General features: G+C 28.4%; 1 protein-coding gene across 1 annotated transcript; it reads right to left on the bottom strand.

Moving 5' to 3' along the window:
• Positions 1-2,027: 2,027 nt before the first annotated feature.
• On the bottom strand, positions 2,028-21,429 carry nanos (RNA-binding protein nanos). Its single transcript, XM_075365289.1, has 6 exons — positions 21,357-21,429; positions 18,912-19,046; positions 11,125-11,259; positions 8,994-9,137; positions 8,222-8,368; positions 2,028-2,317 (listed from the first exon to the last, which is right to left on the bottom strand). Exons 1-6 carry the CDS (start codon positions 21,415-21,417, stop codon positions 2,100-2,102), a joined length of 840 nt encoding a protein of 279 aa, XP_075221404.1. The 5' UTR covers positions 21,418-21,429; the 3' UTR covers positions 2,028-2,099.
• Positions 21,430-21,813: the final 384 nt, after the last annotated feature.

Genomic DNA, 21,813 nt, shown 5'->3' with positions numbered 1-21,813 from the left:
CGTACACTACAATAGAGAATAAATATAATATTATTTAATGTTTTCTCTGCAAGAAATAAAAAAAAAAAAATCAATAATACAAATAAATCTTTATTTTTATTATTAATTGTAATAAAGAAGATATTTATAAAAAGAAAAAAAAAATGTAAATTGGAATGTAAAATGATACTATAATACTGTACCATTAAAAAAGTGTAAATTGTAAATCAGTTACTGAATCTCATTGATTACTTGGATTAAAATATAATAAAGTATATTTAACACAAAATACTAATGATTTAGATATTAAATAAAATAGGAATATTTTTTCATTATTTATTTATAGTAAATGAGATAACTGGAGGGTAAGGTATTACATAATTCTAAGATACTATACTGTATAATAGTGAATGTTACAAAAAAAATAAAATAATGATCCATCCAGGTATCAAATGGCAAAAAATTATAAGAAAAGTTGATATGTGAAATTTGTTAATGTTTACTTATAATTTTATTGTGCGTCAACCAATTGCTGTATGGAATGCAAAAAAGCAGTTGGCATAAATATAATTCCTTGAAGATTATAATTTAAAAGTGTCAAATAAAAGGAATATATTCTAATTAAAATGTATGTTTTTATTATATGTTTTCAGTAAAATATGATAAACATGTGTAGTAAAGTACAGGAACAAATTGATAAGGAAGTTGATCCTTACAAAAAATACATTTATATAAAAATTTAGGTTATGTTTTCACAAAAATATGGTTGTTTTTTATAACAGATTTTGTTTTCTTTTGAATAACGCTTTCTTAAGCTGTTTAAGTAAAAAGGTAAAACTTACAAATTAAAAATGTCACAATTTTTACATTATAAAGTCTAATTTCATAAAATCATGGTAATACTGGATATTTCCTGGATAATAATGGATATAATGGATATTTTAAAGTATTCAATAGATTGTTTAGGATTTTTTCTAATGATAAATCTATTGAAAAAGTTTAACTATTTGTAGTAATGGAAAGCAGAAACTGATGTTAAAAAAGTATTAAAATCATTAACGTAGCCTAATTAGTTTTTTCTTTTTTTTTACATTAAAAATCTTTTCATTTTTTTCTGAAAACAAGTTAAAATAATTTTAACAAATTGATTATTTTATAACATTATCAAATTAAAAAATTTGCATTTTAGAAGTTATAGCAGACAAATATGTTACTGAATTTAAATGTGAATAACAAATTACTATTTTTACTATTATATATTTCTATTTTTATTCTTTCTGTACTCAGATTTCAGACAGTTCATAATTCATCTTGCTTGTTAAATTAAAAAAAAAAAAATTAATTCTTATTTATTCTATTAAAAATATTATAAAAAATTTCAATGATAAAAATAGAAATTTTTTATTGTAATAACAAATAATATTAATATAAATTTGAATATACAGTATTCATACATGTGATAACCAATTTAATAACGTGCATAAATTTTCTGTTATATGTTTGTTCAATGATACATATATTTTATTTATCAACTGAGAGTACAACATAAACTTCCAGCTGGTTTTTAATTTAATGTATAATCATTTTTTTAAAAATGAATCTCAATCTAAAGAAATTAAAATAAATAACAACCATCATCTATAATGAATTTTAAGTAAGAGTATTTATATTTTGAACAAATGTTACCTATATGTAATGGATTTCATTCAAGAATAATCTGGATGATTAACTTTTTATAATAAATTTACCATCAATTTTTTGAAGGCTGTTAAAATTTCTTAAGCTTTTCGGTTTATTGATAATTTTATATTTTTCACTTTAAAATTTCTTTATATTATTTTTATACATGGTGAAATAACAGTTATTTTGAAATAGTATTAATTTTATTTTAAAAACAATTTTTAAAACAACATTCATGAATTTCTGTATATTATAAATAATAAAACAATTTATTCATGCACTGAGATTAGTATTTCAATGAAAATCAAAATGCCTAACATTATAAACAGTTCTTTTTCATATGAAATAATTATTATATACTTTTATATTAATAATAATGTTCCTTGAGAATGTATTTATCATGGGTTAATACATCTATTTTACAGTAACCTTTTTGTTGGCTAATTATAGTGACAGTACTTATCAGTGTGAGCTGAACGACCAGTTGCCCCACATTTTTGACATACATATGCCTTCAAAATTGGGCAAGTTATGTTCCCCTCATCATCTTTAGTCAGATGGGTACTGTAAGAGGATGCAGGTTCTCCATTTTTCTTGCAGAAAGTACAGATGCTTTTTTCCTGTGATTTATATTTCCTGTCTGTCATACGATGTCTTTCTGTAAAATAATATTAATTATGATACATTAAATATATAAGACAAAGTAATAAAAAAGATATCATCTGGCAGATAAATTAATAAAAATTACCTTAAATAGTTAAAAACTTTTTTCGACATATATAAATAATAATAATAATAATATTCTTTGTATTTTAAGAGCAATTTTTAAAACTATATTCATGAATTTCTCTTCAGTTCGCTGCTCTACAGAAACATAGCATTCAAATTCATTAGTAAACGATTCCATTTCTTTATTATTATTTTTTTTTATGATACATCTTATGCTAAAATCATTAACTAGAAAATTTCAACAGTAATCATTTACAAGGCTGATTTATTGTTGGTGCATTTAAAGTAAAAAATTTCAAATTTACAATTTTTGTTTTCAACTTGCTACTTTTCAAGATATCCCAGGATGAGAAATCATTAGGTTTTATTAAAGGTTGCAGTTTAGTATCTTATCCAGATTTCTCACAAAAATTAAAAAATTTCTTTAAATATTAATATTTTTTGAAGGGTGGATTGAATGACCAAAACATGGAATTATCATCACTTGAGAATCAAACAGGAAAATCAATAATACATAAAAATAAGCAGGGATATTTTTATTTTCTGAAAACAAATGAAATATTCTTAATTGCTTAATTCTACAAGAAAAATTTTATTTAAAACTATTTAGTTATCAATGAAAAATAAAAATAAAGAGAAAATTGCAAGGGGAAACCGTAAAAATAAACAAAAATAGAAAATCAGTCTAGGAATGTAGAGTTCCCAGCCAGATACAAAAAGCAATGGATAAAAGAAAATGAAAGATAACGACTATTTACGGCATAATTAAAAGACTACTTAAATAACAAAACAGAGATGAACCTAACCAGCAAAGGTGCAGAGTACCCTCACTGATGTCAGATATAAATACCAATAAAAAACATTGATGTAAGACATTTTTGTGGATTAATTTCTGAGCTTGTTTGTTTTTTAGGTGTTTCAAAAACCATTAGAAAATTGAATTTGCATTCTATCTCAAGATTAATTATAATAACCTCCTCACATTTATGATCTCAGGGTGACATAGGATCTTCATGCAATCAAGTTTGTTTCCAGCTGTTGCAAACCATTGACCTGCCAGTTTTCATTGATCTTAAAAAATATAGAAAAGTTACAAATGAAGAACGTTATATCACATTTTATGATCCTAAGAAGATTTTTAAAAGTATTATGATACTTTAATTGGTGTGGTATTTTCTGTTTTAAAAAATTCAAACTTTCAGTATATATTTTAAATAATTTTGTAGTTATTAAAAAGATAGACTGTATTATTAAAAATTAAAATTAAAAAAAATGAATAAACTACATCTAATAATTATACCCAAGACTGTTTACAAAATTAATGTTTATAAAATCCATTTAATAATTAATTAGAAAAGGTAGAACATTTCGTCTTTTTTTTATTCTTGAGATTTTGATGTTTTGCAACAACCTACAAGCCCAATTAAAGTTTAATAGTTGGTTTGTCCAGTCACAGACTAACATTCCAATATCATTAATTGAAATATAAACAAACTAAACATGATACAAATACAAACAATGGTAAACAGTTATTGAAATACGAGGGTTATTTTTATTTTCAAGGTCCGATCGGTCACGAAATTAAAACCACAGTGAAAATAAAAAAAATTTTATTTGTAACAAGTACTTATATAGTTACGCTATTTCTCTACATAGTCGCTACTCCGATTTAGACATTTTTCGTAGCGGTGGTACCAACTTTCCAATACCCTCGTCATAGAACGGAGCCGCCTGTGTTTTCAGCCATGTTTTTACGTTGGTCTACAGGTCAATATCTGTGCCAAAATTTTTTTCTCCTACCCAGCATTTCATGTGAGCAAAGAGGTGAAAATCGGATGGAGACAAGTCCGGCCTGTATCGTGGTTGAATAAGAATAAGCGGAGAGGAATTTTGTCATCAGGCATTGTCTTTCTCCATGACAATGGTCGGCCGCACATTGCAGCTGTAACAAAGAAGCTCCTGCAGCGTTTTCGTCGGGAAGTGTTTGCTCACCCACCATACAGCCCGGACTTGGCTCCATCCGATTTTCATCTCTTTGCTCACATGAAACGCTGGTTAGGAGGACAACATTTTGGTACAGACATCGAGCTGTAGACCAGCGTAGAAACATGGCTGAAAACACAGGCGGCTCCGTTCTATGACGAGGGTATTGAAAAGTTGGTACCACGCTACGACAAAATGTCTAAATCGGAGTGGCGACTATGTAGAGAAATAGCGTAACTATGTAAGTACTTGTTACAAATAAAATTTTTTTTATTTTCACTGTGGTTTTAATTCCGTGACCGATCGGACCTTGAACAAAAATAACCCTCGTACATTCAAAACTAGAAATACTCAAAATTTGTTACTAAAAAATTTATTTAAAATTAAAATTAGAAGGCATCAATCATTTCAAGAAATACTGCTAAGGTTTGATTCCTTGTAAAGGTAGTTTACTTTTATACGGATTTGAATCTGTCAGAATGACTGTGGATACCAGTGTACTTTGGTGGTTGGGTTTCAATTAACCAAACATCTCAGGAGTAGTTGACCTGAATCTGTTCCAGAGTACAAGTTTACCGGTACATTTACACTTACACTGCACTATGTCTGCAGTTATATCAGGTCTAGCAAGCTGGTAGCGGTAATTGCATTTACCTTTACACATAAACCCTTAACCGATAGAAGCCGGAAAACTGGCTGAAGAAAACAAACAAATTAATATATGTATCTTTAAAGTTTGTATACTTACATAAATAAATTATATACTAAATAAGAAATAAAGAAAACTGAAGTAATAAAAAATATAACAGTAATTAATTATAACAATTAGACAAAAATATATATGTGACATTTAAAAAGAATATTTTTGCTTACATTTATGAAGTTAAAATAAAAATAACTATTGACTAAAAATTAGGATTAGTTTTATTATACAGTGTAATTATAATATTTTTTGTAATGTTTTGTAAGAATTGCTTATTTATTTATTAGTAATAATTATTATTTTTTTATCATTTTCTCTTTTATTTTTATTGCATTTAATTATTTTACGCTAATTCTTAGCATCTATACTGGAAACAGAATTCCCATTCAGGTATTACTTCAGAGGATGATATAAATGAGTGTAAATGAAATGTAGTCTTGAACAGTCTCAGTTCAACCATTCCTGAGATGTGTGGGCAATTGAAACCCAACCACCAAAGAACACCGGTATTCATGATCTAGTATTCAAATCCATACAAAAGTAATTGCCTTTACTAGGACTTGAACGCTGGAACTCGGCTTCCAAATCAGCTGATTTGGAAAGACACGTTTACTACTAGATCAACCTGGTGGGTAGAATTCCCTTGTTGGTCCATATGCAACCCCACTACTTATTGTTTTAGTTCTTTATTTTTCCTTAAGATATCTTTCATGTTATTGAATCTCTTCAATCATTGATTGTATTTCAGACTTAGCATCATTTGATATAATGAAGATGATAAACACAATAAGTTCATTAAAAAAATAAATAAAATAAAACAGTTTTCATAACAATAAACACGAAAAGATGTCAGAAAGGCAACAATGATTGTGAATTAAAAGCTTCACAAAAATATTAACATGTTGAAAGCATGAAGAAAAATGTATGAGAAATCAAGTTTATGTTTTTTAAATTAGATTGTTTTTCATTTCAACAAATACAAATTGTAAAAATTGGAATCATTCAAAATAAAAGCTTTTTTTGTAGGCTTCCTTATTTTTTAGGTATTATATTATATTTTATATTGTCATTTAAAATTCAATTAGTAGAATAAATAGCTGATTTCTTAATATATTGGGTCAAATTAATGGTTTAGACTATCCATTTTACATCAACATTTTATTTTTTGTATTTTTACATAATATGTAGACATTTAAGTTATGAGAGTCATCCATTATTATCAATGATAAAAAATTACCAAAAAAACTGTTTAAAACTGGTCTACATTGCAGTCAATCTTTAGTAAGTTATGTCAGTATCTCTAGTAAAAGTTGAAGTAAAATATCATTAAAGAAAAGAAAGAAGAAAAAATGTTGCTAGGAACTTTACAATTATTGAATAATTACATGCTTTTCTTTAACTTATAATGGTTCAACCATGTCTTCAAATCTTGCAACCTTAATTAAACTCATTTTATGATGTCATACGATGGTGAAATTTTACACAACGCAGGTTGGATGACAATACAATATTCTATTGTTAATTTCATATATTTCTCTATTTATATATATAATTCAATGGGAACAACTTGAGGAAAGGAGCTGAATCGATAATATGTAGCTATCAGTACAATTGATTTTGCTCGTCAATTCAGTATGAGTAGATCAGGTGGCTCTTGAAGTGGATTTTAATATAACTAGTGTAAATTTACCTTACAAAATTTATGTATGCTAATCATCTAATTTAGGTATATATAACTGGTATCATTTATAACAATGAAAACTAATTACCCAGGTTATAATATAGAATAAAACTGCATTAAAATATTCTTTTTTATTTGCTAAAGAAATAAAACAACTAAAAGTAAAAACTTACTTCGCAGTCTAAATTTTTTTTTAAAGTCATAGAATATTAAAAATAAAACTTTTTAAAAACATACTTTTCTTAAAATAAAAAACAATTCTTATTAACAAGTAAGCAATAAATTGGTTTTCAAGAAAATCTCCTTTAAAAAGAATTTCTATTTATGCATGACTAAAAAGAAAAGTGTGGGGTGCACTCTAATTATAAAGTGGTTGTATATGAGAGCATGTTCCATGTGTTTTTTTTTAGTCCTGCATAAATAAAATTTTTTTTAAAAGTAATTTTCTTGAAAACATATTTTTTAGTTTTTAGTATTAATTGTTTTATTTTGTTATTTATTTTTTGAAGAAAAGCATGTTTATAAAAAGTTTTTTTAATTTTGTTTTTAAAATTTTTGTAATGGAGGTAGAACTGACTAAAACCCACTATCACTTACAATGTTTACAAGAAGAAACTGGTACCTTAATCATAAAAATGAAAAAAAAAATTAAGTCAATATTCAATGAAATTCATTTACTTTATAAGTGTAATTTTCCCTCATTTTTCTTTCCTCAGAAATCAATTCCAAACTTCTACTCTAGAGATTTTGCAATGATTCAATTTTTTGTTTTATTTGATTTATAAAGGATGACAGTTATGTTTAAGGCTTCTTCTCACTAGTTAATCCATAGACAGAATTCATATGAAAATTGTTATATTCAGTGGTTTTATTGTGCACTTTTTGGAGATTCAATTAAATTTGTTTTAAATTACCTCCACATACTAATTTAATAAACATTTATTTTCATAATTATTTCTGTAAAATTATATATTTCCTTTTTTCTGTTATAAAAAAGCGGGTATCAACTGCTACGGTCATTTGCCCAGTGGAAATTGGCAGGGTACAAAAAGATGCCAAGCCTGGCATGAAATGCCGAGACGCTACCTACTCAGCCATTCACATCGGCTTTTTTTAATGTTTGTTTTAACTTTTATAAATATTGTTTTTACTTTTTATTACTTGATGTTCTTATGATAAAATTTTCTTTATTAAGTGAAATACCACAAACACATCATAATTAACTTCCTCACCAAGCTAACTTGGATAAAAATGTTATTTATACTTTTACTGCTTTGAAAATATTCATAAACCTATGATACAGTAACAAATGAATTATAAAGTTACTGTATTTTCAGTTTTTCAAATGTTAAATCACTCAGTGAAAATTTATAGTAAAATGTACTATTACATTTAACAATGTTGTAAAGAGAAGGCTGCTTTGAAATAATGCAGTTAACAGTATACATTACTAGAATGATTCTTACTATTTTTATCAACTCCATGCCTAGATCCATTCATATAATTAAAATTCTGAGCAAAAGCATTTGGTTGAAGTTCAGCAGATCCTGACCATTGGTTTCCAGAAAATTGTCTTTGGTTTTCTATTGGGCTTTGTAGATTAGCTGAAGTATCTGTAACAGGATGAGAAAATGTTTTTAAATAGAAGCAACAGCATTGTACAATAAATAATTTAGATATTTATAAAATTAATTTTTAGAAAATAAAACTACTTATACAGCACATGAAGTAGATAATGTAATGCAGGTAGTATTCAGAACTATTCTCTAAACCATATTCTGTGTATTTTAGCAGTGAGTAGTGGTACCAGTGGATAAATTATAGTTTCTATAGTTATAGTAACAATTCCTTTAGAGTTCCCTCTTCCCCACCATTCCAGATGAATAGTAGCTCCTCAGATGTCAGTATACTACTGCAGACATAACCTTGATTATGGCTAAACCAATTCTTTAAGGATGAGATGATAGTGAGGAAATGATAAGAGTAAGGAGAGAGATTAGAGAGCCATAAATCCATGGAAGGAATGCTTCAGGAGATTTGGGTATTTAAGGTCTTATCTTAGACCAATCCTTAGAAATGGTTCAGCTTCCTAGGATACTTTGTTGTCTAACCTACTGTGTTGCTATTTATTTAATATTCTTTATTTTCATATCATCAGATTCTTACATATTTTTATAGAAACTATCCAAAATAAAAGTTTTAATAATTTCAAATTAATCTGAATCTGTTTTAACTTACATTGTGACATTGTTGATGTACTTGTTGTGGATGAACAATCATCTTCATGAAACCAATTCTGTGATCCCACTCTGTAGCCTGCTTGAAAACGGCGGAAGTATATTTCGTCTGAATTAGGTTCACAGTAACAAAATTCAACATCATCTGTAAATTTAAGAACTTTATAAGTTTAGATTATGAACATATTACATTTTTATATATAATCATCTATATATAATAATCTGTAGAAATAAAAGTACATTCCTATACACTGTATACAGTAAACGTACTAATTAAAAAAGGTTTTGTTCTAAGTTAATATTAATTAATAATTACAACTCATACAATGTACAACTTAGAGAGTGTAGAGTAGTTATCGGCCTTACATAGAAATGGAGCTAGTATAACCAAATGACCATGATATTTGTCAATGTGATCCTTTAAATGCCTTGCTGCAAAATTTCAGAATTGTACGTTTATTTGCTTGTTTGTATAAGTAAAAAAGTTTAGACATTTTCTGAAAACTGTATAAAATTGAAGTTTGAGCTTTTGTAAAATACTTTGTTTAAAAAGTAAATCCTGATGGATATACAAAAATATTTAGATTCCACTTTAAATGAATTTTCCCCTTTGTTTTCAACTGTAAAAAAATGCACTGCTGGGTTTAAATGTGGTTGTACATCCATTCAAGATGATGAACACTCTGGATGCCCAAAAACCATTGATGAAATAGTCGCAAAAATTCACAATGATAAATTAAATGACAGCGTAGTGAAGTTAAGCGAGGTCACTAACATAAAAAATCTCTATAGATCGTTTCCACCACATTTCACGTGATATTTTTGGTATGAAAAAGCTTTCTGCTTGATGTATTATGCAATTGTTAACAGTTGACCAGAAACGGATCAATAGATGAATTATGGATTCTAAATTACAGCTAGAGACCAAAAAATTAGTGGGAGCAGGTGAACGTGCACCACAGAAAGTGAAAAAGGTTTTCTGCAGGAAAAATCATGGCTACAGTTTTTTGGGATTCTCGTGGTAGGGTTGTGAATAGTCTACCTAGAAAAAACCAGGACCATCACCGGGGAGTATTATGCTTCACAAATGGAGTGCTTGAAGATTGCTATTCAGGCTTAAGTCCACATCTGGCCAAAAAGAAAGCGCTGTGTCAGATACTGCATGTCATCTGAACACATGTCTCAGGTTGTTGCTGCAAAATTCCATGACCAATCCTTTGAAGAGGTTCTACGTGCATCGTATTTGCCAGGTTTGGCTTCCAACACCCAAACATCAATTCATCATTTAAAAGAATTATCCATATTACACGAGAAGTAAACTACAGATGAATAATTTAAAATATTCATACAAACAGAGCAAAATTCTTTACTTTAATCTTGTTGCATACATGACGAGAAATATACTGCGGATCATATAAATTCGTAAAAAAAACATGAATTTCAGTATTGAAATCATAATAACACTACTAATAGCAACAGTATTTAGTGTTCAAGCACTTCCTCTTCCACATCCTGAAGAGATGGCCCACTGGATGAAAATTTACTTCAAATGATGAGTTCAAAAGTGAGATAACTGCTTATTTTGCAGTTAAGACAGATCAAATAATATTGAGGGTATTAAAAAGTTGGAAAGTCAAATCTACTGCAAGGTGTTAAAAACACCTTTTTGGAAAAACTTTGTGTTTTCGTTGACAGACCAAAAACTTTTCCAACAGCCCTTGAAAATAAATAAATCTTTACGTCTAACAAAAATAAAAATTCCATGAAATATTATAAAGGCTATTTTTAATTTTCACTATCTTATGGAAAACAAACTTCTAGTCAAAAATGTAATAAAATATTACAGGAAAGGAAAAAATTGCAGGAAATTGGATCAGTTTTTAATACAAATGTAATATAACTCTAGCATTAAATGTGATAACATAGGAATGCATCATCTTCCTCTTCATTTCACCATAAATTGTTATAAGAACTGAAATTAGAGCTGTAAAGTAAGTTTAACTGAAATAAGAGCTGTTTTACATAGAGTAAAATATTATGAAATAACATGTAATAATTTGTAATACGATAAGGTTAAGTATTTGCTAACTACTGATGTATTGTACTTAATTTTTTTTTTTCAATTTGCTTACTTGATCTATTCTGATAATGATGAATGCTTGAAGCTGAATCACCCAAATGTTGCTCAAAATATTTTACATTTCCTGATTCATAGTAGTAGCTTCTCCATGGGTAACGTACAATATTGGTTACATTGGCAAAATTTCCTGTGTTCATACAAAGAAAATATTTTATAAAAATTGTATAAATATACAGACAGTACTGAAAAATACAGTAAAATCATTTTTTCTCATTAATAATAACACAACATAATTTGTGCTATATTTTTAGATGATCCGTAAAAGAATTTCCAAAGTTAAATATGATCCAAAATTGTTACTCCTTGTGGATGGGTAATATCTTTATTGCCATGTTTTTCTCCATGATGTTTGACGATGATATTAATTTAAATTAAAATTTTTCTTTAAATTACACACAGAACAAAATTTGAAAAAAAAATTATTTTAAAAAACCTATTTCAAATGTTTTCAGTCATGTTTGTGAAGATCCTCAGTGAATAGTAATGCTGTTTTCCAACTGATATCGGCTCATATTATTGCTAGTGGATGTATTTTTTTTTAGGTTGACTCATGTTAAGAATGTGGTTAAAAATTGTTAGTGTAACTGTTCAATCAATAAATTATAGTGCGTTTTTAAACATTTGTATTTATTAATTCACAAATACACAAGTATATGTTTAAATATATAAAACACACAGTGATATACTGAATAATGAAAATACTATTCAAATATCATACTTTTTGACTACATTCTAAACATATTTATGTCTAAATTTAAAGAATTAAAAAAGTACTTTTAAACAAAATATTTGAGCGCTTCTTAATTTTTTAAAAATGTTTTTAAATTTTTTTTTAACTTATTTAAAGTAGTGATATACAAAAAACATAACCTACATAAGAACAATTTGCAAAAAATTAAAAGCCTGTGTTTTGATAAAACTAAGAAAAGAGTATAGTGAAATATCTTCTGCTGATTATATTCTAAGGTTCTCTTGAATGTGAGAATACATGTTATTTTCCCAAAGTATACTATACAGTGTCCCTGTAGAATACAACTGAGTTCATGTTACACGATAAACGTGAATGGGACACTGCTGTTACCGTGGTCAAGAGGATTATAAAGACCAAAGATGTGATGCCAGGGAATGGGAAGGGGGTCTGGAGGTAGGGACTCACAGGGGTAGCCCTGGTCATGAGAGGGCGGTTCGCTGAGGTGGGTCGCTCTTGATGACTGACTGGGGACCCCCTGAGTTAATGGAAAAATAAAAGACCGAGACCTAGTTGGATGGGGTACAGTTAGAGGCAATGGCAACATAAAAAAGATCAAGTCCTGGCCTACTGTAGGGACGGAATTGCCGAGCGACCGCTGCAGGGAACGGAATTGCCGGATCCTGCAGAGTCCCGGGAGGTTAGAGGTATAGCATCCACTGAGGATGCTCATTGCACAATGCTGGTCCAACCTCACTGGCATGGAGAAAAAATAAAAAATAAGTAGGTGTGGTATATACAAGTATAGGTGCAAGGTAGTTAGGTTATTTTGTTCAAAGTTTTACAACTAATTATAGATTTTTTATTTGAAAATGGTTTGAATATCAGAATGACATAAGCTTGTATATCATCTTATCTTATATATAAATGGGTTTGTTTGTTTGTCCCGTATGCGTTCCTATACCATTCATCCGATTGCGATGAAACTTTCGTGAGATGTTGTGAGCACGCCCACGGAGGTTTGTAAATTAGTTTGGACCCGTTAGGTGGCGCTGGAGTCGAGATATTTAAAAAAAATTGTTTATGGTCCGATTTGGCTCATATTCAGAATACGTATTAGTTACGTGAAAAGAAATATTTTTGGAAAAAATGGACCCGCTAGGTGGCGCTGGGATCGAGATCTTTCGGAAATTGTATTTATGGTCCGATTTCGCTCATATTAAGAATATACAGTGTTTTTAAAATGGTGGGCTGGCTATTCTTTTTCGGATTCTACTTGTAAAACTAAACAAAAAATATCCTTAGGAGAAATGGCAATTTCTCCTTCGTTTTCCCCCTGATGGCCATTTTGTTATCTTTTTATAACAATTTATATCTCAAGTTCGGATAGAGTAATCACATTAATATTTTGTAAGCGTCTGTGTAATAAAGTTCTAAAATTAGCAAAAAATCAGGACTAAATACCTTTGCAAATTACAAAATGACGGCCATTTTTGTTTTTCAATCCGTTACATATCTATAAATATAAGTTTTATCAAAATGTATGTTATGCTAAAATATTATGCCTTTTATTTTGAGAAAAATGACGTATTTTTTTTAAATCGGTTAACAAATAGCCGAGTTAAGGTAGAAAATTGATGTAATTTGTGTCTGTTTTCATGTCCTTCACTTTAGGTTCAATTCGATTATATATTAATTGATTTTATTTATTGTTAAGCCTAATATTGCAAATTAGTATCAAATTAAGTAATAATTTTATCACAATAAAATTTAACATTACATAGTAATAAAACAATTCGTATTATTTTTTCACTTTTAAATAATTTTATACAGCGACTATTACTGCTGATCATGTTAACAATGGAAAAATGAAGCTTCTTTCAACAGGAACGGTGTTCAAAACTATCTCAACCAGCGTATCTGGAATGACGAGGATTCTTGAATCCAGACCAGAATCTTCGTCTGATGTTTTATCAGACTTTCATTTGTGTTCGTTTAATCCAGCAATAGCGAAGCATTGCTGGATCAGCTACTTATGATATAAACAATCCATTACTAAGCAGTGGGAGTTACGAAGATGGAAGGTTGTATCTATATTTAAACATCTATTAAGGTGGTTAAAATAAGCTAACAGTCAAGTTCATATCACTTGATAGAGATTTAATGTAGATTTTAATTATTAAACTTGTCTTGCTAGTATGCATTTGATGTGTGATATTTATAGTAGTGAAATGTGTAGTGTGAAATTATAATTGAATTATGTTTATTAAAGTTTTTTTAGTTAGTTTGCAGTAAAGTATAGAGGGGATAGATAACTAAGCAGTCAGAGGTGGTGAGAATAGAACATGTTTTATTGCTATCACTCTAGAGTTATTCTACTTTTGCTTATTTGTACTACTATAATATTTAAAACTTTGATGGTAATTGTCACATAATATTGAGTATTGTTTATAAATATCAAGTAATAATCCTCCAGTGGAACAATATAATTATAAAGGAAGATAAGCTGAATAGTTTAAATAACAGATGAACAGATAATAGATGAACACTTTAGATAAATAATTTGGATATTTTAGAAATAACAATAGTGAAGTAAGTGTGGAAAGCAAGTAGAATAAAGGAAAATAGTAGTTGAAGGATGATGGAAGGATGGGAGTAATAGCTACAAGTAGAAATTATATGACTAAATTCATGGACAATATATGGATAAGCAGGAGACTGCTGCAATAAGGGAAAAACTGGAAATCAATATACTGAGGACTGTTATATCTGCTGGATGTTTACAATCAGAAAAAGGAACAGCTTGGGTGTTGGATATTGCTTGCTTGAAAATTTTAAGAGAGAGGTACTAAATCTAATGAAGATAACAGGAAACATTAGTTAAATATTAGTAGTACATTGAATATAAATACATTGCTTGGTGATTATCGCTTGAGAATTAGAATGAGAGTGGTGAAGGAGGTGAAATGGTATATTACAGGACTACCAAAGATGAAGAGAAGGTGTGAGTGCATATGGGAGATGAAAAATGGATTTGTATTATTACATTCAGTGGCAGTAAGTGGTCAGAGGGAAGAAGAGTATTGTCAAATAGGAATTTAAGTAGGAATTATAGATTTAATGCTACTTCTGAAAGGATTGCAGTATTACGGATTAAAGTTAAGAACAAAAGCTTTTTATAATCCAGGTTCTGCCACAGTATTTACCGCAGTAATTAGTGATCATGAGGTGGTAAAATTCTACGAAGAGCTGGAGGAAGTCTTAGAAAGGAAGGAGCCAGTTGAAATTCTTATTGTTATTCAAGATTTTAATGCTAAGCTGGAAAGAAGAGACGTTGGGGAAGATTAACTGTGGGAGCATATGGTGTTGGAATTAGAAATGACTTCTTTGTGATTTTGTTTACAATAATCATTTTAAGCTGATAAATATATTCTTGGTTAGTACACTGGAGGACAAGTGAAGTTGGAAATCATCGAAGACAGAGCTTCATGAAATTGACTTTGTGTTTGCAAGTGGAAATTTCATTAAGAAAATACATTTAAAGCATATTCTGACCAAAGATTGGTACTGGGAAACATGATACTACCTTGAAGAAGGTTTATTGTTATTAAAAAAAAAAAAAAACGGAAAAGTAAATGACACTCAAAATGGTTTTTTGGTATAATGTTAGGGGAAGAAGTAGAAAGAAGCAGTATAAACAAGCAAGACACTGTGCAAAATGCAGAAGATATATAAAATTACCCAGTTTATATTTTTATTACTGGGGAAAGTGCAGTGCTTGGCAGATAATGAAAGAAATAAAAGAAATGGAGAATTTACAAATTAAATAAGAAGATTGGTTGAAAAAATGGATAACTTAATAGGATTATTAATAGAACAGAAGCAGAAAAAAGGAACATTCTGAATTAAGGAAAGAAGCAAGAAAAAATCAGGCAGCAGTTGAAGAAATATAAGAAAAAGTTATTTCTAATACAATCTGTTCATCTATTTCTCAAAAGAGGTAAAGAAACAATTACTCAACATGAAGTGCCAGATTAAAAAGCTTGAAACAAAAAAAGGGAGTGATTCATGAGAAGGAGGAGATAATGCAGTTATTAACGCAACATAGGCGGAGAACATATAATGCAATTTAATGGAAAAACTGGTGCAGTTTTATGAGAACCTAGATACTGAATAAATTGAAAAGACAGGTTAGTTAAAGCTTTAAACATTTTTTTTTCAACAAGATTCTATGAACTAGAATTGTGTTCAGGTAATTGAAATGTAGAGAAATAATTATTTTGTACAAGAAGGATGGCAGAGAAGATATAAAAATTTATTGTCCTACTATGCAGTCAGGGATTAAATATATTTGTCACTATTATGAGGAATAATCATTGCTAAAATCAATGATTATTCTGCAGAAAAAGACATTTTAGACCTGGTTACTCAACCACTGATCACTTGCAAGTTTTTAACCAAATAATAGAAAAATCTTTTGAGAATAATTTTCCCGGATATATACATTTTGTTGACTTTTTAAAGCACCCATTTCATATGTAATGCTCTGAAGGACATTGGCCTGGAGAAAATGTACATAGATGTAATCAAAAGCACTTCCTCTACAAAATAATAATAATTAAAAACATCATCAAAATTTATTCAATTGATAAAAATAAAGGCTTGAAAATAAATAAAAAATATTTATGGCTAAAATTAAGAACCCTTTCTTTTTTCTAGTTAAAAAATGAAGAATGTAATTAATAGAGAAGATTTTAATTTTTAATTAAAAAGTGAAGTGAAAAATTAACCTTGTGTAAATGAATGGTTAATGTTTTCATTAAATCTGGTATGATACAGCCATGGGCTAATGTACTATTTACTTACTATACCAGTGATTCCCAAACTGTGTGCCGCAGCACCCCAGGGGCCACAGCCTCTTCACAGGGGTGCCACAAAATATTGTAAAAGTTTCATAATTAACTGAACCAAGACATCTACAATTATTAATTTAATAAAGTAAAAAAAAAATGAAGATACACAAGTTTTATTTATTTTTATTTCTTACTTATGAGTAGTTATACTTTTACTTAGGGTTGAGCGTCATGGAAAAATTTTAATTGAAAAAGGACACCACAACTCAGAAACGTTTGGGAACCAAACTTTTCTTATTGGAACCAAACAGGATATTATAAAACAGCTAAAGGACCTCAAAATTGCTTTTGGGGATCTAAATGCATGCATGTAGAGTTAATAAAAATTAACTCAATTAAACATTACATTAGGTAATTAAACAATAACGTAAATTTAATTATTAAACAATTTTGGAACATGTATATTTTTTTGCTCAATGATATTGCCACATAAGCTTGAAGCTTGTGCAAAGGGTATGGATATGTAAATTTATAGTGTTTAAAATACCGTGCCTGATCAGGGTTTGAACCTGGGACATCTGGATGAAAGGCCGAGAAGCTTCAGCATGGAGTTGGCAAATTGAGATTGGCAACTGAGAGCCAAATCAATATAAAATCATAATTAATAGCATAGATTTTATTTGTTTAATTTGTGTTACTTATTGTTTTATTTTTATTGTGTATTAGCTTATTTGATATGAATCTTGATTTACCATAATCTATCGAAAATGTTGGGTTGCTTGCTGAAATCTGCTGTTTGACATGATGATTATTATTAACATCATTAGCATTACACCAAAGCTGTGATCCATGTGTAGAAGTAGTAGGAACATTATCCCAACTGGAATCTAAGACCCAAACTTGTTTTTTTTCATCTGAAAAATTACTCTTAGTTATAGAGATAGAATACAAGTATATTTAAATTTTATATATAAGTATATATATTTTTTACTTTATTTATTTACTTTGCTTGTGTTTTATGTATGGTATGATCAAAACAAAAATTAATCATTTAAAATTTATATACCATAAATTTATTTTTTTTTTTGCTTGATGAATTAATTCAGCACAGTATCTTATAGAGAAGCTTGTATGTGGGGGAATATGGAAATTGAATTTTTGTAGCAAATGAAAAATGACATTCCTGACCAGAATTTGAACCTAGATCCACTGCATGAAAGACTAGGGGTTAATTACTTAGTTTTATCCTGTGAACAGATATACATGTTGACTGTGGTACTGGTTACATATGTCCTTTATGAGCATTTACCACACCATTTGAATATAAAATTCACAGATAGTTCTATCAATGATTGACAGTTAGCATTAGAAGAAATGAAAACTTGCAAGATACAGGTGTCCTATAATGCATTAGTGGAAATGTGAATGTCAGAAAATGGGAACTTGTAACGCACAAAAAGATGTGTTAAAGAACTATTTAGCCAATGTTTAACCCATTATTTAGCTTAATGATTCCATAAATTTCATACCTGTCGTAGAAAGAGCATTTGAATACTAAGAGTGTATAGTTTTAAACAACTAAAACTATACATGAAGTGCTCATCATGTACAAACATGATGAGCACTTCACATAGTAGACTTATACAATTAACAGATAGGAAGATGAAGGGACACTGATCAGATCACATTAATGACAAATTAATTTCAAAGATCCCTCCTTAATTAAGACAAAAATGCAAATCAAAGGTTGCAGGAACCCCCCCCCCCCCATGATAAGGAAAAAAAGATGTACTGGGCATTTTTACCCAGGATTGAAGCACCAAATCACTGATTCAATTAATTTTTTGTTATTCACATTAAATACATGGTTGTTTCCTTAGAAGATTAGTATTACCCAAGTGCTCAGTTCTCCTAAAGGAACAATCTTAATTTGGATGTGTAAGATTCATAAGGAAGAGTGACAATGTCTAGGAAGAATGGATAAGTAAGACTATAAAATTGTATAGATTTTAGAAAATATTAAGCTGAGCTATAAATCGTTCAACTAAACTCCTACTGGAGGATAAATGGGCTTATATTTATGAAATCTTGATTTTATGAAAAGCATACATAACCAGGATTTGAACCTGTAACCTTCTGGATGAAAGAGAAGAATCTCTAAAATGTGATTAATAACAAAAATTAAATTCTGTACAATATAAGCTTATATTAATTTACTTAATTTTAATAATTATTTACCTTGATTTGATGGATTTGTTGATTTACTTGCTGTGGGTTGTTGACAATCATTGTCTTCATCGTACGGCATATTCTGTGATCTAAGCTGAGAACTTGTAAAGTTTTTAAAAGTAAATGCATGACTAGACTGTGCTCCTGAAAAAATTGCCCTTGGATTTAATGTTATAGATATTTTATATATATATATATATACTTTTTTTTTTCATTCACACATAATTAATATATTGTTAATATAATATTATTAATATAAGATAGATTTAATAACCAATTTTTTTTGAGATATGTAAAAAGTCAAATTCAATTTAGTTAATATGTAAAATCAAATTTTAATAACACTATGATTTATTTCTTTAATAAATTTTATGTATCTTTACTGTAAACTTGAATGTAAGCCTCATTATCTGTGAAAAAAGCCTGTGTCTTTTTTTGTTACTTTTTTATTCTAATTTTAACAAAGTTTTATGTTTTTTTTTTACAAAGAACAGTTCTTTATTAAAAACATCAAGGAGTTAGGTATTTTTCTATTCTAAATTATTTTGTTACTTTATTATAAGGTTCATTCATTTGAAAAAAGGAATTTTAAATTGTTATTTTTTGTAGTTCTACTGTTCTATCATGGGTTCACATATATCTTTCATTCTTCTATAAACTTTTATTTTTATAGAGAATCATAACCCTTCAAACATTTCACCCTTCAAAAACAATTTTTAAAAATATCTGTTAACTCAGCTTATTATATAACACTGAAAAGATATATGTTAATACATTGATACTTGGATTTTCATTTGTAAATATGTACTCAAATAATTGTCAGTAATGCTTTCTAAATTGTGTTTTTTTTTTTAGTTATTTTATATGCTTTGTACCTTCATGTACTTTATTTTGATCTAATTTCATGTACTTCTTTTCATGTATTGCATTTATGTTTTAAATGATTAGTGTGGACTTTAATCACTTCTGTTATTTAATTTATAATTAGCTGTGTATTTTGTGATGCTGCTTTGATCAAGGTTTTTCCTGAAGTTTCTCTGACCGTCCAGGCAAATGGTATCACATTCCTGAACTGATATATATAACTGATAAGAATAAAAAAATTATTTATTTATTTGGGCAAAATTTAGAGGTACCCTTAGAATTAAAAATATTAAATTTGTATTTGATAGTAACTTAAACATGTTTAAAAATATTTTAAGGCCAAGTTTTTAAAACAATGTTATTCTTTTTAACTACAAAAATATGTGAATTATTTTATCTATAAATAAATAAATATATATATATATTTAATCACAAAAAATATAGTTTTGTGATAAGGAGATAATTAATATCTTAAACTAGAAAGGAGAGATAAATATCTACTAAGAAGAATTTTACATTTTTCTTCGTGTTATTTTACTGGTTTTAACAATTAAATTGAATAAAAAATTGTACAATTTTATTTACCAGTCCTTTCATTTTTTGAGTTTAAGTAACTATTTCCATATAAAAATATTTTACACAAAAATTTAAGTTTTTCAGTTTAAAATATCAAAACCTAACTGGGAGGGCTGCGTTTTTTATTTAATTTTTAACTATCAGACAATAATGCCTCTTAAAAGGAAGGTCCATTTATCAATATCTTCAGAAGATTGGAACAACTTAATGTGAAGAGATTTATAACAAATTTTCTTTAGATAAAGAAATAGATTGTCATATAATAAGACACTAAGGCTTGTTAACATGGTAATCTAATGAAGTTTAAACTGTAAGAAGATATAGATTAGAATTCATAAAGCAAATAATTGAAGATGTAACAAATAATATTTTGTGATTCTATAAATTAAATTATTTTTAATTAATTAATAGAAATGTCAATTAACTACTTCCAGAAGATCTTTTCAATTATTTGTTGGGTTAAGTAGTGGTATTATCAGTGGGACTATACCAGTGTTGAATTGGCTTGAAAGAAAACTTTTTTACTATAGGGTGACATAATGTATTTTATCTGCATTGAGTTTGTTTTTAGCATCTTATTAAAAAAAAAACAAAAAAAAAACTTTTTTTAACCAAACTTGATAACAACAATGTATTATATGGACACGTATAATGTAAATTGAACATATTATTTGATTGCATAGTAAAGAGAATAGCATTTGTTACACACTTTGTGAAGAACTGCACAACAGTTTTAAGAAAATCTGCTGGAAGCGCAACTCTAAGTATTAAATATATTTTTTAAATAATAAAATAAAGATTCACTGCTAGTACTTCTTAAAGTAGTATTAACAACTGGCATTAATGATTCCATATCTTTACTCTAATTGCATTATGATGCTGTTAAGAGAGTGAGATGAAAATATGTCACTTTGATCAAGAATCCTTGTTTTAAGAATAGAACCTGGAAATTAAATACGTAGTGATTACCATTTCTATAATACTTTAATTTTATTTATATCATTTTAAGTTTACCAAGTTCTGATGAAGTTGCTGGTTGGCTGACGGAGATCTGCTGTTGACAGCTGCCTTCCATTTCATCAGAAGAACAAAGCTGAGAACTGTCTTGACTCATTGAAAGATTATTTGAAGACTGAGAAGACTTCAGCCCAAATTCAGGATTATATATGCCTGAAAAATTTTGCTCAGTCATTGAGAGTGTTACATGATGTTGAATTATTTCTAAATTTTCAAGAACAATGAAAATTTAGGGGTGAAATTAAAAATAAGAAAATTGAACAACAGCAACATAAAGAAACGATAGAAAGAAGATGGACAGTAGCGAGGAAGAAGAAACATAGTGAATGGATGAAGAGGTGATTGGTTCAAGTTCATGCGCTCTCCTAAAGGGGAATAATCAAAAATAAAAATAATATATTTATTTAAAAAACAAATTCTTACTGCTCTGGTATTAAGACACCAAACCTTGATA

The sequence above is a fragment of the Lycorma delicatula genome, chromosome 5 (genome assembly GCF_047948215.1).
Source record: "Lycorma delicatula isolate Av1 chromosome 5, ASM4794821v1, whole genome shotgun sequence".
In the NCBI taxonomy this organism is placed as follows: Eukaryota; Metazoa; Arthropoda; class Insecta; order Hemiptera; family Fulgoridae; genus Lycorma; species Lycorma delicatula.
This window is presented reverse-complemented; position numbering and strand designations above follow the sequence as displayed.